Source organism: Lonchura striata, chromosome 6, assembly GCF_046129695.1.
Source record: "Lonchura striata isolate bLonStr1 chromosome 6, bLonStr1.mat, whole genome shotgun sequence".
Taxonomy (NCBI): domain Eukaryota; kingdom Metazoa; phylum Chordata; class Aves; order Passeriformes; family Estrildidae; genus Lonchura; species Lonchura striata.
Genome location: NC_134608.1, coordinates 69,037,883 through 69,063,767, shown reverse-complemented (window position 1 = coordinate 69,063,767; position 25,885 = coordinate 69,037,883). Strand labels below are relative to the sequence as shown.

At 53.3% G+C, this 25,885-nt stretch overlaps 2 protein-coding genes across 2 annotated transcripts in view; both read left to right on the top strand.

The window, feature by feature from the left end:
* The window catches only part of LOC144246561 (uncharacterized), a 1,050,450-nt gene that overhangs the window by 156,634 nt on the left and 867,931 nt on the right, over positions 1-25,885 (top strand). The gene's annotated exons all lie outside the window — the stretch shown is intronic.
* On the top strand, positions 13,380-14,383 carry LOC144246447 (olfactory receptor 14J1-like). Its single transcript, XM_077783840.1, has one exon. It carries the CDS (start codon positions 13,451-13,453, stop codon positions 14,381-14,383), a length of 933 nt encoding a protein of 310 aa, XP_077639966.1. The 5' UTR covers positions 13,380-13,450.

The following is a 25,885-nucleotide window of genomic DNA, read 5'->3' as shown; positions in this document are numbered from 1 at the left end:
AAAGAACTGGAGCTGACATCGTCGTCCCAAGGGAGCAGCTCTTGGTTTCCCAAATCTTCCCCTTGGGACAGGAGAGGCTCAGGGGCCTCCTCGTCCTCCTCAGCAGCTCCAGCCGGGGCAGCAGCTGCCGGCTCGGCCTCCGTGGGACTCTGCAGGGAAGGAGAGGCGCTGGTCAGGGCAGGCACTGCCTCTGCTGCCACCTCTGTGCCCACGGGGCTGGCAGAGCTGGGCCACTCTGGGGGACAAGGCTGAGGCTCCTCGTCCCTCCCTGGGCACAAGGGTCTGTCCCAGATCTCAGAGCTGATGTTGTGTCCCCATTGGGACAGCTCCTGCCTGCTCACATCTTCCTCCCTTTGGGACAGCTTTCGCTCACTCACATCGTCCCACCGGGGCAGCTCTTGGGCTGCAGCGTCTGGTCCTTGGCACAGCTCCCTGACACTGCTGTCTCTCACTTGGGACAATTCCAGCTCTCTTCTGTCTTCCCATTGGGACATGTGGGAGTGTACACCTTGTCCCCATGCTGAGAGGTCTTGATACCTCTCACCTTCCCTCCGGGAATGCTCTTGGGCATCATGCCCTTGGGAATCCTCTGGGACACGCAGATCTCTCTGCAGGGACAGCTCGTGGCACCTCTCGTCCTCTCCCCATCCCATCTCCTGCCGCTCACTCACATCTATTTCCCACTGGGAAATCTCTTGGGTTGTCACACGTTCTTCCCTCTCCCACCCCTCTTGGTACATCTCACTGTCCTCCTCCCACTGGGACAGCTCCTGAGCTCTGATGGTTTCTTCCCATTCATTGAGCTCTTGGTGTGTCCCCCCTCTGGACTGGGAAACTTCCCAAACTCCCACACGTACCTGGCCTTGGTACAGCTCTTGGCTGCTCCTGGCTCCTTGCTGGGACACTTCTTGGTCTCCTGGAACTCCTCTCTGGTGGGTCTCATCCACATCTTCTCTCCGGGAAAGTTCACGGTCCATCTCAGCAAAGGGCCTCTCCTCCTCCTCAGTCTGTGACAGTGGCAGGACTGAGCTGCCACTGCCCCTGACCACGGCTCGCTGGTGGCTTCCAGCCAGCTGGGCAAGGTGCTGCGGGACTGGGAGGTGGAGTTGGCTTTCTTCTCGTTGCTGTCTCTGTCTGTCGCTGTCGGCCGCTGTTGCTGTCGGCGTCTGGCGCAGACAGAGCCAGGGAGCTGCGTCCTCCTCAGAGAGCGGCTCTCCTGGGACTGGGCACCCCAGGGCTCTGCGCCCCTTGGGGACCCTCAGCCCAGGCGGGGCTCCCTGATGTCACAAGGGTCTCCGGCCGCCATCATGGCCCACATCACAAAGGGCCGTGACACCATGTTCCGTATTTTAAAGGGCCACCCCTGGCACCCCAACGGCACTGGAGCAGACAGGAACCTGTTGGGGTTTATGTTTATTTCATTAAGTTATTGTTAACTGGTTCATTCTGTTATCCCGCCACGTTTTCCTCAAGTCGTTTTTTTTCCCCAACGTTGTACACTCCCTTTTATGCCTTCGCTCAAGTTATTCCCCTCCCTTTGTCCCAGTCCCTTCCCTACCTGTCCAGGCAACTCTGCCATTTTATCCTGACTGTTCCCTGCCACTCAGCCCCTTAGCCAACCCCTGATTGAAACACCCACTTGGAAATCCCCTAATCCAGGATGCCCCATTGGCCCCTGTGCCTTTCCCGATCCTGATGGTCCCACTGTGTTGATATAATCGTCTCACTCCTGCCCTGAGGATTCCCTGTTGCTTCGCTGTTTCTGCCCACCGCCTGACTTGGATCTGAGCAAAACCCTTTGCAAACGAGGGTGAGTGGCTCTTTTTTATCCCGCTCTCTGCACCTCGAATAAACTTTCCCAGTGGAAGCTGAAGGCATAGAGGCTCCTCCTTCCTCCCTGGCCTGGTCCCTGCCGTGGCTGTAACAGCGTGCAGGGCAGAGCTTGCAGCTCTGCAGGTTCAGCTGTGGGCAAAGCCCAGTCCCCAGCTGTTGGCCGGTCCCGCCGTGGCTGCCGGAGCGCACAGAGCCAGCCTGGGTTCCGGGGGCTCGGGAAGGAGCTGGCCGGGAGCATCCCCGGAGCGGTGTCCTGGTGGGCCATTCTGTGCCCCGAGCCCTGCGAGGCTTTGGCCCCGCTGGCCCACGGCAGCCCAGCCCCGCAGTGCCGAGCCCTGGCCGTGCGGGCTGCGCTGCCCAGGGCACGAGGAATTGGCCGCACGGCCGTGCCGGGGGCTCGTGGGCAGCGGCTCCAGGAGCCGCAGCAGCCCGGGGAGCAGCGGTGTCCCTCAGGGCTGTGCCCGGGCCCCGGGGCTCGGCCCTGCCCGCAGCAGCGGCACCCGGGGGCAGCGAGCGCGGCCTCGGCGGCCAGGCAGGGCACGGGCAGCCGAGCGGGGCAGGGGCAGCCCCGAGGCCGGGGCCGTGCCCGGGCACCGGGCCGAGCTGGAGAAGCGGCACCGCCAGAGCCTCCTGCGCTGCCGCGGGGCCGGGGCCCGGCCGCTGCCCCCGGCCCGGGGCAGGGCCCGAGGCAGCGGCTCCTGCGGCTCTCCCCTCGCCCCTGCGGCGCCAGGGCACAGCGGCCGGGCCGGGGCTCGCTCCCTGCTGCCGGCCGGGCGCTGCCGAGGGCTCCCCGCCCGCCGGGGCCGGGGCCGGGCGCTGAGGGAGCGGCGCCGCCATCGCTTCCGCCCTCAGGGGCTCTGAGGGGAGCGCGGCTCCCGCCAGCCCCGCTCCGCCCGCACGGGCAGCGCAAACCTGGAGCACAAAGACACACGGCGCTGCCATTGTGTCCGTGCCCTTCCAATGCACCCGCACAGCGGCCCCGGGGCTGCGCTCGGCCACGGCAGCAGCGCTCCAGGGCCGAGCTCTGTGGGATGTGACACTAAACCCACAGGCTTTAGTCTTCTTGGGAGAGAGAAATGAATGTTTCAGTCTCCTTGGGATAGAAAACCGCTTTTGATTGCACTGTTCTGTCGTACACTGGTGTGAAAAAAATCATAAACACTAAACTGGCATAATTAGAGGTCCCTGTGGGTCAAAAGTCATAAACAAATAGTTAGCAACATCTCTACTAACAAAAGATTCAATAAAAGAAAAAGCTAGGCTATCAAAAATTTTCGCAGTCTTGTCACCTGTTGCTCTTGTCTTTTACAATGTTTAAATTTGTTTCCTGTGATCTTTTTTATTTTGGGCACAATGAAGCAAAACTGAGCAGCATCAGGGAAAAACCCACAGCTGGGTCCAAGGCTTCAGAATGGTTGTGGAACTCCCGGAGGACTCGCACGCTTCAGCCATGCACAAAAGCTCCTCTCCTTTCCGAGGCTGCACGGCAGCACACGGGGAGTAAAATCAGAGTTCTTCCTGATTTCCTACACTTGCCCTCCATCATTTATCCAGCACCTTCTCCAAGTGCAGGTAGTGAGAGGAGACAGATCAAGTGTGGTTCTGGATAATCTGTTTTCTTGTTGCTTCTCTTTGGACCGCCACTTGTTGCTTTTGAGGGTTCCTCACTGCTGTCCCCCGTCCCTCCCCAGCCCCCCGGGACCCTCCGGCTAGCTGTCCCCTCCGGGGCCGGGGTTTTCCGCGGTCCCACTGCCCTGGGCTTACCAGGCAGCATCTGGGTTAGCACGGTCCGAGCGGCAGCGTTGCCTCAGTTGCCACTAGGATTCGAGATAAAGAGACCAAGAGAGACCAATGGTATGCTTGTCCAGAGAGATTGTATTGCCTGAACGGTAGCAGGGACCAAAGGCCCTGGGCTATTGCCCAGATACAGTTTTATGCAGCAAAATTAAGAAATAAGGTCTAAACAATAGAGACAGTGTTCAGCTAAGGCACATCAGAACCACCCCAGGGGCCAGGTCCAATGGGAGCTGCTCAGGGGTGGGGAGAAGGGGGTCTACAGAGGAATGCTGAAGCGGGACTTTCCCGAGACAGTGGAGCATACATAAATGTATCTTTTACCTCAGTTTCTCATTCCTAAAGCCTTTCTAAAACAATGGGGCATACATGAATGTATCCTTTTCCTCAGTTTACCATTCCCAAGGCCTTTCCAAAACCTTCCTCCATGCTACCATGCCAGCATGATAGCTACAATTCCCCCTTCTTTACTTATTAAGAAGAACAGTGCCTTGGGAAAAGGTAAACTGTGGCTCTTAAACTGCAGTGTCTTTCTGCTTGTCGTCTTCCCACCAATCGCTTTCCGTGTCGGCAGCAGCGATGAAAACCGGTGCAGAAGCCTTCAGCTTCGAGGTGATGACCTTGGAGATGATTCGCTTCAGAATCCCGAATGCTAACAGAACTAAAAACAATGCAACTAGAAAGTAAAGGATGTCTTTTAAAAGAATCACTGCCTCATTTTCTTGCTTCACACTCCCAATGAGGCTTGTCATTTCCTGAATGGACGAGTGGACACTCTGACCTTTAGATGACAGATCAAAACAACACAACCCATCAAATTCTTTACATCCATGACCATGTGCCAACAGCAGGAAATCAATAGCTGCCCTATTCTGGAGGGTAGCCTTTCTGGTTATTTCCTCGTCTTCTAGGAGGTCACTCAGGGCTGCTGATGTTAAATTTGCCTGCTTGGTCACCCAGCATTCTAGATTGCCTAATTCACTCAATGCTTTGGCTGCCACAACCCATGGTAAAAACACAGAGATGGCAACTCTTTTGGATTTTGCCCAATGGTAAATTTCCGCATCACAATGTTCATCAAATTGACTCGCACTCCGCTTAGTAATTTTTTTCTCACCTTTTGCTTGCCCAATTGGAATTTGGGTCATGTTGGGGGAAGCAAGGGTCAGATGCCCAAAAGTGCATGGACCTCCAATAAGACGAGAGGGGATTCCTGGGTATGCTCTGTCCCCACAGATAAGAAACATTCCCTTGTCCAGCTTGCGTGGACGGAAATCAGTGGTGGATGCAAATTTCAGCTTGTAGACAGCTGTGCCCCATTGACCTGCTCTGAATTCTACCTTGTACTGTTTGACATGCTCATATAATTTTACTTCTTTGGTTGGGGAAAAATCAAATTGAATGCAAAATTCAGCTTTTGCAGAGCCTAGGAGTTCTAATTCCTGGGGCTCTCCCTTGGCAGTGGGCAAATGTGAGACCCATCCTTGCCACAAAATGAGGGGGTTTCGCACTGGTGCTTTAATTTGTCCTGCACCTTTAGGTATTTTATTTTCGTTCACCTGCTTTTGCAAATGGACCAGATCAATTGGGAACTCATCCTCCTTACTTGGCACCCCTATTAAACATGTGGACATTGGATTTTCTGCTGAGGCAGTGGACAAACACATATGATCCTGTTGCAAGGCTTGGGCTAGCGTGACCCATACATTTTTCTTGGGCTGTGGAACAATCCATGCATCCACTGTGGAAGGGTAGATGGCCATTCCCTGGAACCAAACGATGAGCAGGAATGTGGAAATTGACATTCTGCTAGTCTGAAAGAAAGATAAAATCATACAACAAAGTGAACTAACTCTGAAAAAGATACAATTTGCTCTGCCAGTATAAAGGAAAAAGATTCCCCACCCTCCCACTTTCCCCCCTTGTTGAGGAGGCCCTGCGGACCCTGGAGTCCTCGGGGTTGCTGCTACTGCAGCAACCACCCTTTCCCGTGGCTTTATCACTGAGTCCTCTGTCATCAGCACAGCTTTCCTGGTGCACTCCTCGATGAGCTGATCGAGTGTGGGGGGAGGCGATGATGGAAGGGCCAGGATGACTCGCTGACAGGCTTCATTTGCATTTGCAGTGACAAGTTCTAATGTATGTTGGTCTTGGAGCTCTGGATTTTGCACCCTCTTTTCCACAGAGGCTCGCACTCGATCCACAAAATCCATGAATGGTTCTGCAACAGACTGCTTCAAAGCGGTATAAGAAACAACAGGTTCTTTAAAAGGCATGTTAAAAAATGCATGTTCTGCTGCATCCCTGGACAGGTCCAACACTGCTCTGGGGATGCTTGCTTTTCAGCTTGGCTCCAATCACCCTCACCCACTAGATGTTCTAAAGTGATTTCCTCATCCTCCATATCTGTGGAATGGCTTGGACTTTGCAAAATCTCTGGGAGGAGATGTCCTGCAATCCTTTTCCAGGTTCTTTCCCACAATCTAAACTCAGACTGAGGGAGCAAGCAACTGAAAAGACGTTTCAAGTCAGCAGGGACATATGTTTTGGAGCTTAGAGTAGCTTTTAAAATGCTCTTAAAAAATTCACTTCTTTCCCCAAACTTACACTTTGTTTTGCAAAGTTCCCTAATACTATCATACGAAAGGGGCTCCCATTTGGCGTTCTGTCCCCTGGCATTATAGATCACAGGGGCCAGGAACGCAGGGTCGGTGTCTCTGACCAGGTTCAGTCTCTGACCAGGTTTCCAGTCTCTGACCTGGTTCCTCGTGCTGACAGTCTCGGCGCTGCCGTTGTCAGGGAGACTGGGAGAGAGACAGGGAGAGGGGCTGACTTGTGTGGGAGTGGCCGCAGCCGGCGGGGCCATGTGGAGCGGAGCAGGGACAGGGGGTGGTGATGCAACTGCGAGAGGAGGAGCTGAGGGCTGGACTTCAGGCTGGAATGTGGGCTGGAATGCGGGCTGAACCATGGGCTGAATCGCCGCAAGGGCGGAGGCGTTGGGATCGGGGACGGGTGAAGGGAGGGGTGCGAGGGCTGGCACAGGGAGCACAGGGAACACTGCGTGGCCGCCTCCATCTTGCGGAGGCTGCACAGAGGGGGGGAGGGGGGGAGTGCAAAGCATGGATTTTCAGCTGCGGGAGCGAAAGCAGGAGATGGAGAAGGGTTAGAAACTAAATCTACATCTGCACGGTTAGTTTTCTCACCGCAGGGGGTGCGGGGGGACACAGGGGACGCAACGGGGCTCTTTTCTGCTCCCCGGGCGCCCTGAGTGTCTGCACTCTCTTTCACAACATCGTAAATGAACAAAAACATTCTCATAAAACCTTCTTTCACTGAGGGATCTCCTGCCTTTGTCAGCACTGCACCCACACGCTTCCAAAATCGTCTTTCTCTCACTACTTGCTCTGTTACCTCCGGAAAACTTACTGATAACCATCTGACAAACTCTTTCACAAGGCTCTTAGGAAATTTGACACCTGCACTCTGCAGGGGTTCCTGAACTTGTTTATAAATCTCTTTCTGCTGTGTAGTCAGCCTGACACCCATGGCTGGCTTCACAGCAAATCTCAACCAATTACTGCAGCAAACACAAAGTTCTAAAGCTACGACGGAGACTCCCGTCACGCCTGCGCGCTGTCGTGTCCCACCACGGGCACACAGGAGCCGATGTCTCCTGGCCGGGCCCCTGCCCCCCAGAAACTGAGACTCACCCACCGCCGTCCTTTAGACACCACTGCAGCAATGGTTCCCGAACCCCGGGCGGTCTCCCGGGTGTGGAGAGGTGCCGTCCGACCCGTGGCGACCTCGCCGGACAGAAATCGGCGTCTGTCTCCACGGCAACAGTCCTGCTGGGCTGTGTGGAGAGGCAAGTGCCTCACACCACCAGCGTGATCCCAGAGCTTCTCCCCACGGAGCTGACAGCCTGTGTGGCGGTTTATTCACACCGCTCTCCACTCTGCAGCTCGCGGTGACACTGCAAAGTGTCTGGAAAAGCTCCTAGCCAGTGCACTGTCCACGACGGCTGGGGCAGACTTGCTCAAACCAGTGCAAAGCCCAACGTTGGTGCGCCACTTGTTGCTTCTCTTTTGACCGCCACTTTGCTCTCGGGGGTTCCTCGCCGCTGTCCCCCGCCCCTCCCCGGCCCCCCGGGACCCTCCGGCTAGCTGTCCCCTCCGGGGTCAGGGTTTTTCACGGTCCTGCTGCACTGGGCTTACCAGGCAGCGTCTGGGTTAGCACGGTCCGAGCTGCGGCGCTGCCTCAGTCGCCGCTAGGGTTCAAGATAAAGAGACCAAGAGAGACCAATGGTATGCTTGTCCAGATAGATTGTATTGCCTGAAGCGTTGCAGTGACCAAAGGCCCTGGGCTATTGCCCAGATACAGTTTTATACAGCAAAATTAAGAGATAAGGTCTTAAACAATAGAGACAGTGTCCAGCTAAGGCACATCAGAACCACCCCAGGGGCCAGGTCCAATAGGAACTGCTCAGGGGTGGGGAGAAGGGGGTCTACAGAGGAATGCTGAAGCGGGACTTTCCCGAGACAGTGGAGCATACATAAATGTATCTTTTACCTCGGTTTACCATTCCCAAGGCCTTTCTAATACAATGGGGCATACATGAATGTATCCTTTTCCTCAGTTTACCATTCCCAAGGCCTTTCTAAAACAATCCTCCATGCTACCATGCCAGCATGACTGCTACACTTTCCTTCCAGTAAAAAAGAACCATCCTTCTTCTCAAGGTGTTTATGGTCAAAACTGAGATTCCTCTTCCTAAATTCCATATAGCCAAGGGTTCCTCCATGACAAAAGCTGCCAGGAAGAAGAGGTCTGGTTGGCTGAGACGCCCAGGAGCCACCTCTTTCTTCTTTGCCTTTGAAACACTGGGGCTCTGTGCTTTCCTTCCTATGGAAAAGAACCATCCTTGTCTATGCAGGAATGGGCGAAACTGGGATACAAACTCTGAAATACCCTATGTCCAGGGGTTGCTTTTAGACAGAGAGGTATGGCTAGCCCAGGACTCTGGTGGCCACCTTTCATCTGCCTCTGAAACACCGGTGTTCCGTGCTTTTCTTCCTTTGGAAAAGAACCGTCCTTCAACTCCAGATGTCCATGTCTGAAATTGGGATTCCATCTCTAAAATTCCCTATATCCAAGGATTACTCCCAAGCAAAATTTGCCAGTATTGTCAAGCCTGACTGGCCTTGGCCTCTGGTGGCTGCCCCTGCCACGCTGGGGCTCGGTTCTTTCCTTCCCATGGAAATCACTGTGACACTGTGGGCACCTCATGGAACCAAGGGGATCATTGTGGCACCACTGGAGCCCATGGAACCAAGGGGCCATGGTGACACCGCGGGGCTTCATGGACCCAGAGACCATTATGACTCTGTGGGGCTTGATGGAACCATGGAGACCATTCCAACCCTTCAGGGCCTGGTGTCACCAAGGGGGCATTGTGACACCTCAGGACCTCCTGGAAGCAAGGGACCATTGGGACACTGTGGGGCCCCATGGAAGCGAGGGAACATGGACCAGGTCTGGCTGGCTTGGCCTCCCAGGGGCCACCTGACAGGTCTGGCTGATGTTGGAGTGTCAAGGTCTGCCTCTCATCAGCTCCTGGAGCACTGGGGCTCCATTGTTTCCTTTGTATGGAAAAGAACCATTTGTCTTTTCAGATGCCCATTGCTGAAACTGACACTCTGCCTAAAATCTTTCCTATATTCAAGGGTATGTCTCAGAACAAAATCTGGCAGCTCTGGCTGGCCTTTGCCTCTGGTGGTCACTTCTCATCTGCCCCAAAAGCAGTGGAGTTCTGTTCCTTCATTCCTAAGGAAAAGAACTGGTCTTCATGTCCAGGGCCCATGGCCAAAATTAGAATTGGCCACCGAGCCCGGCCGGGCTCATGGAACCATCTGCAGCCCCGGGCAGATATTGACTCTGCCAGTGCTGCCATCCTCCCTCCAGTGAGAGAAAAGGACACAGAGCAGGCACACAGAGGAGCAACATGAACACACCGAGGGCAGGGAAGAGGAAGTTGAGTCCCAGATGGGAGGGATGAGGAGATGCCTTGATCTTGGGGCTGGAATCCTCTGGTAAAGCTATGGAGAAGGATGTCATTGATACATCAGACTCTTTTTTTCCCAATAAGGCATTGAAAAGTATGGGAAGATGATTTGTTCAGCAAAGGCTTCTGTGCTAAAGTAAGCAAATGTTGCAGTAGCTGTGATCCCATGATAAGTTTTAAAAGAAAGAGTGATGAGACCCTGTGCCTTCAGGGAGAGAAGGAGACCTCTGTTCCCAGAGATGAAGATGATTTCGGAAATAGAAGAAGGGAACCTTTGCTCTTAAACAGCTCATCTTGAAACTACAACCCCAGAAGTAGACATGGCCCATAAGCACAGCTGTGGGAAAAGCTGTGAAAAAATGGGAGGGACTTCATGATTACAGATTTTTCTAAGCAAATACTATTCATGGAAATTAAAAGCCATGAGATAACTGTTTTTTTGTGGAGAAGTCTCCATAGCATTAACAAGAGGAACTTCTCTCCCTAAGTGAAGTGAAGAAAGTCTGTTCTAAAGGTGGGAAAATGGAAAGAAAATTTTAGGGTTTGTCTCTTTACAGTGTCAGGTTGTATGGAGAGGGGGAGGGTTCTGAAAGTTTTGTTCTGTTTTTCATTACTCTTTCTTTCAGTTACTGTTAATAAATTTTTCTTTATAATCTTAAAATTTTGAGCTACTTTGCCTTTCTCCTAATCTTATCTCACAGCAGGAAAGGAATAAGTATATTCTAGTGTGTGCACTGGTAATTTGCCAACATCGAACCCACCACAGTGGCCGAGAAATATCAAATTGGTGAACCAAAATTGCTGCAGAAAACGTCCTTAAGAACTGCATTATAGCAGAGAGAAATCAAGGCAGAGCCATGGTTTGTCAGGACTGGCTTGACCCTAATGACCCACATGGTGCATTTGGAGATGAGCCCTGGAACCTCAGGGCCTGAAAGGAGATTGCACAAACCTTTCCAGGAGTCAGAGATAGAAGAAACACCCAAAATGTCACAAAGCATTAATGGGACCCAGTGAGGTCCATCCCCAACACAGGCTCCTCATGGACTCCTTGGAGGAGAGAACTGGAGGACAGGATGGCACAAAATCCTATCAGAGACTCAAAATGGCACAAAGAATTTTCAATGTGGAAAGGAAAATCCAAAGTACCTTACAAAAGTTCAGTATCTCAAAGCAATTTTGTGCCTCACTGAGTGTCAGTACAAAGCTCTCAAGGGACTCATTAAAGCAGATAATTGGGGCCATGATTGCACAAACCTCTCTCAGAGTCTGTAGCAAAAGGGAAACACCAAATACCTTATTAAAACTGAAGTACCTTGAAGCATTAATAAGGTGCACTGAGTATTTTTAATTACAAAGCTTCTCCAGGGACTAATTAAAGCAGATAATTGGAGGCCATGATTGCAGAAAGCTATCAGAGACTCCAAGGCAAAAGCCAAACCAAAAGTCCTTTGAAAAACCTGCAGTCCCTGGGAGCATGGAGGAGCCCCCAGGGCCATTCCTGACCAAGGCTCCCCAGGGTCTCCTTCCAGCAGATCCTTGAGGCCACTGGGATGTGGGCTAGCGGGGGATGCTGAGGGCAGGACCAGGGGCTGACAGTGCCCAGCCTGGCTGGGGCTGTGCCAGGAGGCCCCAGGGCCTCAGGACAAGGTGTCTCCTCACATCCCTTGGTGGCACAGACCCTGCTGTGCCCCAGGGCACCAAGACTTGGCTTCTCTTTGTCCCCTCCTGGCATCAATGCCTCCAGTTCTCTGCTCTGCCTGGGGCCTGGGGACACTTTCTCAGTCGTGTCCCTCAGTGGGACCCATTAAAAGTCCAAGAAACTTTGGAGCTGGATTCTGACTTGGAGTTCTGGAGAGGTTTCTGCAGCTCCCTCTCAGGGCCTGATGTTCAGGGCCTGAGCACAAAGCCCCAGAGGGTCATTAAAGTCCTTGTGCTGTGTCTGTGCTGCTGAGCTGGGCCGGGCTCCTGGCACAGAGGGTGATCCTGGTAACCAGGAAAAGCTTCAAAAGCACATTTCTCTTGCTGAGCAGCTCTTCTCCCAGCCCAGCAGGGCTGGGGCACTGCCTGCAGCCAGCCTGGGCACAGCACAGAGGCACAGAGAGCTTCAATCAGTCAGGGCTGGGAAGGAGCTGAGAAGTGCCTGGGGCAGAATCATTGCCAGCCCTTGGCACAGGAACCTCTGGCTGCAGGACAATGCAGCTGCAGCTCCTGGAGAGATCTCCTAAAGCTGGAACATGCCAATGCCCACAGACCCTGTGAGTACAACTCTGAGTATTTCTGGAGCAGGGAAGGTGAAATGCTCATGAAGCTCTGAAATGCTGAGGGCTTCTGATGAGTCACTGAATATTTCCAAGACAAGGATTTGATAAAAATTAGATTTCCAGAGATTTTTTATTCAGTTTCCTACTTTTTAAGTATGGCAGGGAGGGGAGATAAATATTAAAGGTTGATTATGAATTTTGACAAGTGCATGAGACATTAGAACTGTTATTTTAGTGATCAATAGGTTCACAGGAGATCCCTAATATGCTTTCAGCCTCTCTGCCGATGGACAGCACCAGCATCACCTTTGCTGGAGCCATCAGGCTCAGTCTGCGCTGTCCTTTCTCCAAGCTGCAAACAGAACCTGCCCCAGCCAGTGCCCTGCAAACAGGCAGGGTTCTGTCAGGCCAAGGAGAGTGCACAGAGATTTGGGGTCTGGAAGTGCTGGCACAGAGAGATGAGGCACAGGGAAACACCTGCAGGAGGAAAATCTCCAGGAAGCAGAGAGAAGATCAGGGAAGGAGAGAAAAGAAAACCCAGAAATGCTGTGGCAGGGAGAGTTTAGAGATGTCCAGAGGATCCCCTCCAGTGCAGCCCCTCCCTCTGCACAAGCCCCCTCCCTCCTGTGCCCCAGCCAAGCCTCTGCCCTCAGGGCCGGGGCTCCAAGGCGTGCAGCCCCTCCTGTGCAGGCAGAGCTGCAGCAGAGCCGTGGGGCAGCTCTGCAGCCCCAGGCCCAGTTCCCTCTGCAGAGCACAGGGCTGGGAGCAGCTGCCCGGCACTGGGGGCTCTGGCAGGGGCACAGCTGGCTCAGGGTGACACAGCTGTCCCCAGTGCCCGGCTCTGGGCAATGCTGGCAGTGCAGCCAGGGAAGGACCTGCACGTCCCTTCATCCAGTGCCATCAGAAGGACACTTGGAAGTCTCCCTGAGATTTCAGTCCAAGCTGGGAGCTTCAATGCAGGGTGCAAAGCTGTCCTAGAGCATCTCTGAGAGGTAAGATTGATGGGGAAAGGCAGAACTGTTGTGACCCTGAAAATGCTGCTGGGTTGGTGAAATGAGCAATGTGAGCCCTTGCCTGCAAATATGGAGCTGGGCTGTGGTGCATCTATCTGCTCTGAGCTGTACCTGGAGGTTTTGAGGGAAAATGTGGGAAGCTGATCATCCTTCCCTGGGGAAAGGTTAAAGCCCAGAAAAATTCTAAACAGGTCAGAATGACAGAGCATATCCCCTCACTCTCCACTCATCACTTTGCCTCACAAACCTTGCTCTGTTCTCCCTGAGTGCAGCAGAAATGCTGAGGGTTTCTCATATCCAAGAATAGCAGGACAGATATAGGGGAGCTTATAAAGAAAACCCCAGAACTCATAAACACAAAAGTCTGTCCGTGTGTGTGACAGAGGAGTGTGTATGGGAAATGGCTTTGATTTTGGGTAAAGGTATCTTCTCTAACTCTTCACTGCCATTCGCCATGAACAGGTGTCCATGTGCAGCCACAGCAAATGTCCAACAGCAGCTCCATCAGCCACTTCCTCCTGCTGGCACTGGCAGACACGCGGCAGCTGCAGCTCCTGCACTTCTGCCTCTTCCTGGGCATCTCCCTGGCTGCCCTCCTGGGCAACGGCCTCATCATCAGCGCCGTAGCCTGCGGCCACCACCTGCACACGCCCATGTTCTTCTTCCTGCTCAACCTGGCCCTCAGCGACCTGGGCTCCATCTGCACCACTGTCCCCAAAGCCATGCACAATTCCCTCTGGGACACCAGGAACATCTCCTACACAGGATGTGCTGCACAGCTCTTTTTCTTTCTGTTCTTCCTTGGATCAGAGTATTTCCTGCTGACCATCATGTGCTATGACCGCTACATATCCATCTGCAAACCCCTGCACTACAGGACCCTCCTGGGCAGCAGAGCTTGTGCCCACATGGCAGCAGCTGCCTGGGCCAGTGCCTTTCTCAATGCTCTGCTGCACACAGCCAATACATTTTCCCTGCCCCTGTGCCATGGCAATGCCCTGGGCCAGTTCTTCTGTGAAATCCCACAGATCCTCAAGCTCTCCTGCTCCAAATCCTATGTCAGGGAACTGGGGCGTCTTGTGTTTTCTATCTTTTTAGCATTTGGCTGTTTTGTGTTCATTGTTTTCTCCTATGTGCAGATCTTCAGGGCTGTGCTGAGGATCCCCTCTGAGCAGGGACAGCACAAAGCTTTTTCCACCTGCCTCCCTCACCTGGCTGTGGTCTCCCTGTTTGTCAGCACTGTAATGTTTGCCTACCTGAAGCCTCCCTCCCTCTCCTCCCCATCTCTGGATCTGGCCCTTTCAGTTCTGTACTCGGTGGTGCCTCCAGCCCTGAACCCCCTCATCTACAGCCTGAGGAACCAGGAGCTCAAGGCTGCAGTGAGGAGACTGATGACTGGATGCTTTCAGGAACATTAAACTGACGGCTAATTTCTGCAAATCACTTGTAATAAAAGATGTCTTTGATATTTCTTGTTGGCTTTATTTTTCAGGTTCTTTTTCTTTAAGTTTTTCAGATTCTCCAGAAAGAAATGTCATGGTGTGTGCCAATTCTTATCTTGATTCTCTCCACTTTCCCTGTGACCACAGACTTCTTTCAGGGACTGCGCTCTTGGTGGCTTTCAAGGAACTAAAGGATCTCCCAGCAGAGTTTTCTGCAGAGATGCCTTTTTGTTGCCTTCTCTGGAGCTGCAGCAGCAATGTCTGTGTCCAGAGCTGGGGCAGATCAGGGCTGGCACAGCAGCTCTGCTCCTGCTGGCCACACCATTCCTGATCCAGGCCAGGTGCCATTGGCCTTCTTGGCCACCTGAGCACTCTGCTGGCTCATGTCCAGCCTGCTGTCCATCAGTCCCTGCAGGTCCCTTTCTACCTGGCTGCTGTCCAGCCCCTCTGTCCCCAGCCTGTAGCACTGCAGGGGTTGTTATGGCCAAAATGCAGGACCCAGCACTTGGACTTGTTAAACCTCACCTTGTTGGATTTGGGCCCTGGATCCAGCCTGTCCAGGGCCCTGTTCAGAGCCCTCCTACCCTCCAGCAGATCAACACTCACATCCAGCTTGGTGTCATCTGCCGAGATGTCCTTGGTTCCAAGGGGCCCCTCAGCGTCAAAATGTCCCTTTGGTTACACCAGGCCCTGCACTGTCACACTGGTCTCCTTGGTTCCATGGGTCCCAAAATGTGACAATGTTCTCCTTGGTTCCATGGGGTTCACAGTGTCACAATGTTCTCGTTGGTGCTGAAGTTTCACAGTGGCCCCTTAGTTCCATGGGGCCCCAGGGTGTCACAAAGGCCCCATGGTCCTATGAGGTCCCACACTGTCAGAATGCTCTCTGTGCTTCCACAAGTCCCCTTAGTGTCACAATGGACTTCTTGTTTCCACAAGGCCACACAGTGTCACAATGGTCTTCCAGATTCCCTGAGGCCCCAGAGTGTCACAGTGGCCCCTTGGTTCCACAAGGTCCTGCAGTGTCACATCGTCCCCTTGGTTCCATGAGGCCCCGCAGTGTCAGAAGGGCCCCTTGGTTCCCCTGGGCCCTGGACTCTCCCAATGCTCTCCTTGGTTTGGCAGTGTCACAGGGGTGAAACCCCTCGGTCACACGAGGCCCCGCAGTGTCACCATGGCCTCTGTGGTTCCACCAGGACCCAGTGTCACAGGGACTCCCTTGTTCCACTGGGCCCCAGAGCACCACAATGGAGCCCTGGTTCTATGGGGCTGCACAGTGTCACCATGGTCCTCTTAGTTCCATGAGGCCCTGCACTGTCACAATGGCCCCAGAGTGTCCCAGTCATCACAGAATGACAGAATCAAATAGGTTGGAAAAGACCTTTGGGATCACCAAGTCCAGCCAATGTCCTAATACCACCTTGTCACCCAGACCATGCCACTGAGTGTCACTGGAGAGGGACAGTGACTCTGCCACCTCCCCCCTAGCCTGCCCATTCCAATGCCCACTCACCCTTTCTGTGAAGAACTTCTTCCTCTTGTCCAGCCTAAACCTCCCCTGGTGCAGCTGAAGGCTGTGTCTTCTTGTCCTGCCCTCCAGCAGATCCACACTCACACCCAGCTTGGTGTCATCTCCAAATTTGGGGATGGTGGGCTCGATCCCCTCCCCCAGATCATCAGTGAAGATGTTAAACAGGACTGGGCCCAACACAGATCCCTGGGGACAGCACCAGGGACTGGACACCAGCTGGGTGCAGCACCATCCCCACCCCTCTCTGGGCCCAGCCTCCAGCCAGCTCTTCCATCTCCCAGCCAGGAGGGAACCTGCCCAAGCCGTGGGCTGCAGCTTTTCCAGAGAATGCTGTCAGAGACAGTGTCCAAGGCTCTGCTGAAGTCCAGATGGACACATCCACAGCCTTTCCCACATCCACAGGTGGGTCACCTGGTTATAAAAGGAGATCAGGTTGCTCAGGCAGGACCTGCCCCTCTTAAATCCATGCTGGCTGGCTCTGACCCCTCGGCCATCCTGTGGGTGCCCTGTGGTGGCTCTCAAGGTGATCTGTTCCATAACCTTGCCAGGCACCAAGGTCAGGCTGGCAGGCCTGGAGCTCCCCAGATCCTCCTTCCAGCCCTTCCTGGGGATGGGCTCACACTGGCACATCCAGTGCTCTGGGACCTCCCTGGTGAGCCAGGACTGATGGTAAATGATGGGGAGAAGCTTGGGGAGCTCATCCACCAGCTCCCTCATCCCCCTGGGATGGATCCCATCCCATCCCATCCACCTGTGAGAATCTGAGCAGCTCAGCAGGTCAGCAGCTGCTTCCTCCTGGATTATAGAGGGCTGCTCTGCTCCCTGTGACCATCTACCATGTCAGGAGAATTCTTGTCCTGAGGACAGCCTGTCCTAATATTGAAAATTGAGACAGACAAGGTCTTAAGTAGCTCAGCCTTTTCCTTGTCTTTAGTTCTTATATTCTCCACTGCATCCATTAAAGAATAGTAGAGGTTCTCTTTATCCGATGTTTTGCTAATAATTTGCTTATAGAAACATTTTCTATTATTTTTCAGAGAAGTGGCCAGGTTAAGCTTTAATTGAGATTTCACCTCTCAACTTCTCTTTCTCCGTGACCTAACAACGTCCTTAAACACTTCCTAAGTTGCCCGGCCTTCTGTGCAAAGTTGATGCACCCTCTTTATTCCCCTGAGTTCCCACAAAACCTTCACGGGCAGCCAGGACAGTCATTTTCCTCACCAGCTCATCATTTGCCACACTGGGACAGACTGCTCCTTCCCCCTTAAGGTTACTTTCTGGAAATATCTCCATCCTGCTGGACTCCTTTGTTTTTAAGGACTGTTTCCCTTAAAAAATCAGGACCTGATTTTGTACTCCCCAAATCTGCATCCTAAATAAGCCAAAGTCTGCCCTTCCTAATTCCAGTGTGGAAGTTTCATTGCTGCCCCTCCTTCTTTCACAGATCATTGAAAACTTGATTATTTCATGGTCCCAGTGCCCCAGGCAGCCTCTGACCCCCACATCTGCCACCAGCCCTTCCCTGTTTGTGAACAGCAGCAGACAGAGCTCTCCTTGGGAGTGGAGTGTTACCAAAAATTCGCTAAACCAAAAAACTCCTTAACACCAGTGCAGCATTATAAGCAGCATTCTTTATTCAGTTGGATGCACGGGGGATAGCTCCTCCCAAAGCCAAGCATGCTGAGTGCAAGAAAGTTTCTGTTTCATATTCTGGATTTTGCACACTTATTCATTGATTGTGCTGGACTAAACACACATGTGATAATCATTTCCCCAAAATCATTAACATATTTCCCCTCCCCTTTTGCATGCCTTTCTCTGTCCTGGGGGTCTCTCTGGTGGTGCCTGGAGGTCATGGACCCCTATGTTCCCATGGGCCTGGCTGAGCTGGCAGGACACTGAGGCTGGTGAACTTCTAGTTCCCCTTATCCCACAATGGGCATTGTGTGGTCTCCATAGGCCTGTTGGTTTTGGAGAACAAGATCCAGATGTTAGCTCACCTGGTGGAGACAATTTATCATCTGGTCACATGAGGTCAAAGAGTGGGCTATGACATCACATGAGTGATCTATGACAGAATGGTCCATGACATCACAGAGTGGTTTATGTGAGGCCATCAAGGGGTTATGACATCATAGGCCAGCTCTGTGACATCGCAGAGCAGGCTTAGAGATCACAGGACAGAGCTCTGAAATTGCAGAGCAGACTGTGATATCACAGAGTTGTCTGTGACATCAGAGACCAGCTGTGTGACATTACAGAATGGGCTGTGACATCTCAGAGAGGCTGTGTGACATCCTAGAGGGGCTCTGTGACATCCCAGGAGGGCTCTGTGAGGTCACTGGGTTGGTCACTCCACTCCAGCTCTTACTCACAGTTTCTCCCAACAAGTCCAATGCTGTTCATGCCCAGCAGGGTCCCTGTCCCCCGGTATCCCCCCGGCCCACCTGGAGCCACAGCCGCCACCCAAGGATGTTCCACAGGATCCACCCCAGAGCCTGACATGGGGACAAGGGGCCAGGGCTGTGTGACCAGGACATCAAGGGCGTGGATTATCCAGGTCCCTGTGGCCTGGGTTGGGTTCCCCAGGGCAGGAAAGATGTCTGGCAGCTGGAGCAGGGTTAGGGAAGGGCCTCCAAAGTGGGGCAGGAACCCTTGGGCTGTGAGCAGAGCCTGAGGGAGCTGGGCTTGTCCAGCCCAGAGCAGGAAAGGCTGAGGGGCTCCTCATCCCAGCCTGGCAGTGCCAGCGAGGAGGGGATGGAGAACACAGAGCCAGGCTCTTCACCAGGGGCCTGGTGGGAGACAGAAGCCATTGGGTGGAAGGGGAAAGAGGGGAGATCAGCCAGGCCAGGAGGAGATGAAATGAGTCAGGCTGGTTTCAGCATTTCCTCAGCACCAAAAGCAGCCTGACCTCCCTTCTCCATCCACCACTGACAGCTTTGCAAATCAGGAATTGTTTGAGCTGTTTTGCCCCCACTTCAGGATGAGCATCCTGATGCAAGAACTTAACTGTGTTTATATCTATCAGAGAACCACTTTTGTCTAAAATCACTTTTAGTATGGAAATCACTTGTGGATGGTGGACTCATCAGGCACTGCTGGGACGTAGCAAATAGCTCAGGGAAGAGCGTGATTGTTATTAAATAGTGTCCTGTTCATCCATGGTCTGTCAGCCATGAAGAGAAACTTTCTGTGCCTCTGAGTCTCACCAGTTCCTGACCCCCAAAGGGCACAAGCCTGATGAGTTGTGGTTCCCACTCCAGTGGTGGCACTGGGACCTCCCTCCATAGCCAGAGCAGAGCTCCCTTGTTCCAAAAAGTCCCTGGCAATGCAGGGATGAAGGAAGTAGGACAGGCTGTGGGGATCAGGGGCAGGGCATGGCCAGGGATTTGGGGTGGTTGTGAGCCCAGGGCAGGACCCGGCCCTTGGCCTTGGTGAACCTCATCCCATTGTCCTGGGCCCATGGCTCCAGCCTGTCCAGATCCCTCTGCAGAGCTTTCTGCCCTCCAGCACAGCCACACTCCCACCCAGCCTGGGCTCACCTGGAACTGACTGAAGGTGCCCTCAATGGCCTCATCCAGATCAACAAAAAAGAGATTTCACTGACCTGGCCCCAGTCCTGAGCCCTGGGGACACCCCTGGATGTGACTCTATTCCTCAGCTGCTCCATTCCCAGAGCAGCCTGGGCTGAGCAGAGCTGTGGGGCCAGAGCCGGCTGGGCTGTGCTGGGGAGAGGCCCTTGGTGCTGCCCAGAGCTCAGGGCAGCTGGCAGAGCTGGCAGGGAGCTGGGCTGGGCTGGGAGAGCCTGGCACAGAAACCATCAGTGTCCATCTCAGCCTGGCTGAGCGGGCAGGGGCAGGAAAAGCATCCAAGGTCCACAGGTTCTCTGTGTGGGAGCTGAGCTTGTGGCCCCCTGAGCCCTCCCAAGTGCTGGGGCTGCACCTCCAGCTCCAGAGGAGACGTGACAGATGGGAGCAGAGACAATAATGCCTGGTGTACTCTTTCTTGGGTTTGCTTATACAGTTGGCCTGGAGCCATATGTAGATGAGGTGTTTTGTGTCAGATAACACTGGGAAAGTGATAAGAATAATATTTTTTTAGCTGAAAATTATATTTCACACATAATGCACAATGAGAAAAAAAATACACATAGGATCAAAAGAGCATCTGAATTTTTCAGAGAACGAGAGACTCATTTATGTTAGAGCTGCCAAACCTGTTCAAATACTTTCCTCAGGGCTTCCTTGAGATGAGAGGTGATCACCCGAGGCCAAGGCCAGCCAGAGCTGTCTGTCCTGGCAGTTTTTGGGTGGGATTACTCTTGCATATATGAAAGTTTTCAGGAGGAGTATCTGTTTTGGCCATGGGCACCTGGAAAGATGGATGATTCTTTTCCATAGGAAGGAAAGCACAGAGCCCCAGTTCTCCAGGAGCTGATGAGAGGCAGCCCTCAACATTCCAAGATCAGCTGGATTTGTCAGGTGGCCCCTGGGAGGCCAAGCCAACCAGACCTGTTCCATGTTCCCTTGGTTTCATGGCGCTCTGCAGTGTCCCAATGTTCTGCTTGCTTCTGAAGTGTGGCCCCTTCCTTCCATGAGGCCCCCAGGGTGACAATGGCCCTTGGGTTCCACAAGGCCCCACAGTGTCACAGTGGTCTCACAGAAAGGAAACCACAGAGCCCCTGTGTTTCAGGATCTGATGAACTCTGCAGTCACTGGAGGCCAAGGCCAGGCAGACCTGTCTGTCCTGGCAGGTTTGTCTGTGACCAACCCTTGGATATTTGGAATTGTGACTGTAGAATCCCAATTTCAGCCATTTGTGCCTGGAGGAGAAGGCCAGTTCTTTTCCATAGGAAGGGAAGCATGGATCCCCTGTGTTTGGAAGGCAGGTGAGAGCCCCCCTAAGGAGGCCAAGGCCAGCCAGACCTGTCTGTAATGGCAGCTTTTGTGCAGGAGCAATCTTTGACTATGGAATTTCTGGATGTGGAATACCAATTTCCGCCATGGACACCTGGCTGAAAGAATGAGATGGATGAAGGATGAAGGATGGTTGTTTTTTATAGGAAGGAAAGGGCAGAGCCCCAGTGTTACAGGGCAGAATAGGGAGACCACCAGAGGCCAAGGCAAGCCAGAGTAGTCGGTCCTGGCAGCTTTTGTCTGGGAGAAACCCTTGCATATAGGGAATTTTGGAGGAAAAGTGTCAATTTTGGCCATGGTTGCATGAGCAGGAGGGACGGTTCTTCTCCACAGGAAGAAAAGCACAGAGCCTCAGTGTTTGAAGGCAGGTGAGAGCCAGCTCTCAGGAAGACAAGGTCAAACAGACTTGTTGGTATTGATAGTTTTTGTTTAGGAGCAATCCCTGGACATTGGGAATTTTGAGGGGGGAAACCCATTTTGGCCATGGATGCTTGAATGAGAAGGGCAGTTCTTTTCCATTGGAAGGAAAGCCCAGAGCCCCAGGGCTCTGTTTCAGGGGTACATGAGAAGAAACCCTCGACATGCCAAGGGCAGTTGGACCAGTCAGGCCAAGCCAACCAGACCTGTGACCTGTTCCCTTGGATCCATGGGGCCCTGCAGTGTCACACTGGCCCCTTGTTTCCATGGGGCCCTGCAGTGTCACACTGGTGGTGTCATATTGGATCCTTGGTTCCAGGAGGCCCAGATGTGTCACGCTGGCCTCTTGTTTCCATGGGGCTCCATAGTGTCACAATGGTCCCTTGCTTCCATGAGGCCTTGCAGGGTCACAGGGGTCTCCTTGGTGCCACAGGGTCACAATGGACCCTTGGTTCCATGGGCACTCACAGTGTCAGAAGGGTCTCCTTGGCTCCATGGGGCCCTGCAGAGCCCCTTGATTCAACAAGGCCTCAAAGTGTCAGAATGGCCTCCAGGATTCCAATGGGCCCCACAATGTCACAATGGACCTTTGGTTCCATGGGGTCCCACACTGTTCCATGAATCCTTAGTTCCATGGGCCCTGCAGCTCCTTGGTTCCATGGTGCCACTCAGTGTGACAGCTGCCCCTTGGCCTGCCAACACTCCACAGTGTCACAATGGCCCCTCGGTTCAATGGGGCCTTGTGGTGTCACAATGGCTCAGTGAGGCCTTTAGTGTCACAGGAGTGTCCCTGATTCCATGAGTGTTGGAACCCTGGATGCTGAGAATGTTAAACTCGCTGTGCTGAAAGGCACAGACTTGCAAGAGAACACTGCATTTGACCTGAGGCTGTGGAGAAGGCTTCCAAAATTGATTAATAGCACTGGGGTTACAGGTGCGTAGCTGGTTAGAGGTGTATACTACCACAGGGTGGAAAAATTAGAGTTTGGGGTTTCAGAACATAGTAATAAATATGAAGCAAGATGGAGGTTTTAGGGTGGAGACACATTCTTCTTATTTACCTTCTTACATTATTCTTTATGGCTTTGGGTGATATTTTGTGATTGGACAGAAAAGTCCGCATTGCTGACTTCGAGGGATCAGTTATTGGGTCAAAAGGGAAAATAATATAGGTGTCATTTCTTGGTTGGATAGTTTTTAAAGACCTTGTAACAAGAAATTATTTGGCCATTTTGTGACTTGCTAATGAAAGACTGCAGAACTCACAGTTGTGAGGCTGCAACACTGATAAGAAACAAGAAGCACCTGAGTCTGAACACGAATTATCGTCTCAGGCACCTAAAATCCTGACCAGGACACAAGTAGAAAAAACAAGCAGAGCACCCACACCTAAGGCCTGGCAGTGTGACAACAGACCATTGGTGTCACTGAGCCCCACAGTGTCACAATGGTCCCCTTGGCCCCACGAGGCTCTGAAGTGCCACACAGGCCCTTTGGTTTCACAAGGCCTCAAAATGTAGAAATGGTCTCCATGGTTCCATGAGACCCTGCTGGGTCACAATGGACCTTTGGTTCCAGGATGACCCAGAGTGACACAATGGTGACACAATGGTGACACAATGGTTCCATTGGACCCTTCATCCCACGGGGACCCACAGTGTTCACTGCAGTCCCCTTGATTCCATGAGGCCCTGCCATGCTCTAATGGACCCCTGGTTCCAGTGGGTCCCAAAGTGTCAGAACAGTCTCCATGGTTCCATGAGGCCCCACAAAGTCACTGTGGTCCCCTTGGTTCCACAGGGCCCCACAGTGCCACAATGGACTCTTGGCTCCACGAGGTGCCACGCTGTGTCACAATGGCTCATGGTTCCATGAGGCCACACAGTTTAACAATGGTCCCTTGGTTCCATGAGGCCTCGCTGTGCCACAATGGACTTGGGGTTCCATGAGCTTTCCTACTGCCAAAAACAGTCTCCCTGGTTCCACAGTGTCACCATGGTCCCGTTGTTCCATGAGGTTCCATGGCAGAACCTTGGTTCCATGGCCACCTTGGTTCCGTGTGACCTTGCAGTGTCACAATGGACCTGTGGTTCCATGAGGCCTTGCTGTGTCAGGATGGCCCCTTGGTTCCAAGAGGTTTCTCAGGGTCACAATGGTCTCCTTGGATCCGTGGTGTCACAATGGACCATTGGTTCAATGTGGCCCCAGTGTGCCAAAATGGATTTGGGTTCCATGGGGTTCTGCTGTGTCACCATGGACCCTTTGTTCCAGGAGTTTGCACAAAGTCACAGCTGACTCCTGGGTTCTGTGAGGCCCCAGGCCACCAAATCTCTGAAATATCAGAACAAGACTCCTTAACACTAATTTGCTATTTAAGAGGGGATCATTTATTCAGGCCTTGGGTCTAGTGAGGGATAACTCCTAACCTTTATGTGGACATGTAACTCTACCAGTGTGTTGCTTATACACAGTCACTAAATGTGTATTACAATTTACCCATTGCCATAAAACCCACCCCAAGTTCCCAGGTTCAGTCCTTGCTTTTTCTATCACTGCATTCTTGAGCCAGATGTCTTCTACACTTCCAACTGTCCTTGCTGGAAAAGCAGCTCCTGCACGCCTTGTTCCTGTGTTAAAAGTTCCCAGGCACGGTAAAAATGGAATTAACCCTTTGGGTATCAAGGCCAAGGCTTTGTGTGGCCAGGCAGGGGCAGCAGGAGGCAGAGCTGCCAGCAAAGGAAGGGCCAGCGAGGTGGGGCAGCCGGGGGTGACAACAGCCTGCAGGGACAGAGGCGCAGGGCAGGGACACCGTGGGACAGCCTGGGCTGCAGAGGGCTCAGGGATGTGCAGCAGCTGCAAGGCCCTGACAGAGCCAACCTGTGCAGCCCTTTGGCCATGGCTGCTGGCCCTGGGCCTGAGGCCACGAGGGGACAAGTGATCCTTGCAGCCCTGGGGCCTCAGTGCCTCCTTGTCCCTGCTCAGCAGCCTGGCAGGGGCCGCCCCATGGTCCTGCCCTTGGCACTGCACATCCCCACATGCCAGTGCCCATCCCGGGAAGAGCCCTGAGCAATGAGGGAGGGACAGGATCTGCCTTGCCAGGGGCTGGGGCTCAGGCCTGGGCCCTTTGTATTCCTGAAACACATCCAGGTTTGCTCAGCACCAGAGACACCTTCCCCTTGCTTGTCCCCAGCTGTCATCACTGACTCCAGTGTTCTGCACTGACTGTAACCTGGGGACACTTTCTCAGTCCTGTCCCTCAGTGGGACCCATTAAAACTTCAAGAAACTTTGGAGTTTTAATTTAACTTTGAGTTCTTGAGAAGTTTTTTGAAGACACTCTCAGGGACTGAGTCTGATGCAAACAACACCAAAGCCCTGAGAAGGTCAATAAAGTTCTCCTATTCCAGTTGTGCAGAAAGATTTCAAAGTGCTTGTAAGAAATGCACATTCCCGTTTTAAAGGGTGTATTTTATTACATTTCTCTTTAGATCAGAGGCGATTGCAGCATTCTGTGATTGATATTGAGCCAGGGTCTCCCCACAGGAGCTCTGGCCTGCTCAGAGAAGCTGTGCCCTGAGCTCTGGCCCAGCGTGGACAACCTTGCTCCACATTGCCCCAGCCCATCCTGTCTGTCCTCACTCACCTGGGACCTGCTGTGCCTGCAGAGCTGGCTGCACCCAGCCTAAGAGGGGCTTTCCCTTTTTCTATGTTTGGAGTAATCTAAAACCCCTGAGTTTCCCCATGAAAACAGACACCCTCCTCAGGTGTGTGCCAGCCCAAGGTGCCACCAAAACCATCCAGACCGGGCTTGGGCCAGCTGTGAGGGTGGATCATCAACCCCAGCTGCACTGGGCACTGCAAGGGGCTGTGGCCATGGGCACTGCACTGACCCCACTGCTGGGTTTGGCTGCCACGGCAGCCCTGAGAAATTAAACTGTCCTTGGAAACACTGGGGAGGACTGGGACATACTGGGGAACACTGGGAATGCTGTGGGGTACACTCGGACATACTGGGAGTGAAACTGTTGGGGTCTGGGACAGCCTGGGAACATGAGGAACACTGAGGGGGAATCTGGGTGGGCTGGGATGGACTATGGGGGTACACTGGGACATACTGGGAGTGAAACTGGGGGATACTGGGACAAACTAGGGACATTGTGGGGAAGACTGGGCAACACTGGGGCATATTGTGGATGACATTGGGAGGAACTGGGAGGGTCTGGGAATGAACTCAGGTGTATTGGGAGGGAGTGGGCTGTACTGGGAGGGCCTGGAGGGGCACTGGGGCTGTACTGGGTTGTACTGGGGATGAACTGGGCTGTACTGGGAGGGACTGGAGGGGCACTGGGACTGTACTAGGAGCGGGCAGTTCCCGCCCCTGCCGCCTCCCATTGGCGGAGACTCCCGCCCATCATCACTGCCTCCAACCAATCAGCGCCACGGATCATGGCTTTGGAGGCGGTGCCTGGAGTCAGCGCCATCTTTTCTTTTGCCTACAACTCCCATCATGCCCCGCGGCCCCATAGAGCCCCCTTAAAGCCGGGACTACAACGTCCGTCATGCCCCGCGCTCCACAGAATCCCGGTACCGCCCCCATCTCTCCCATAAGTGCCCC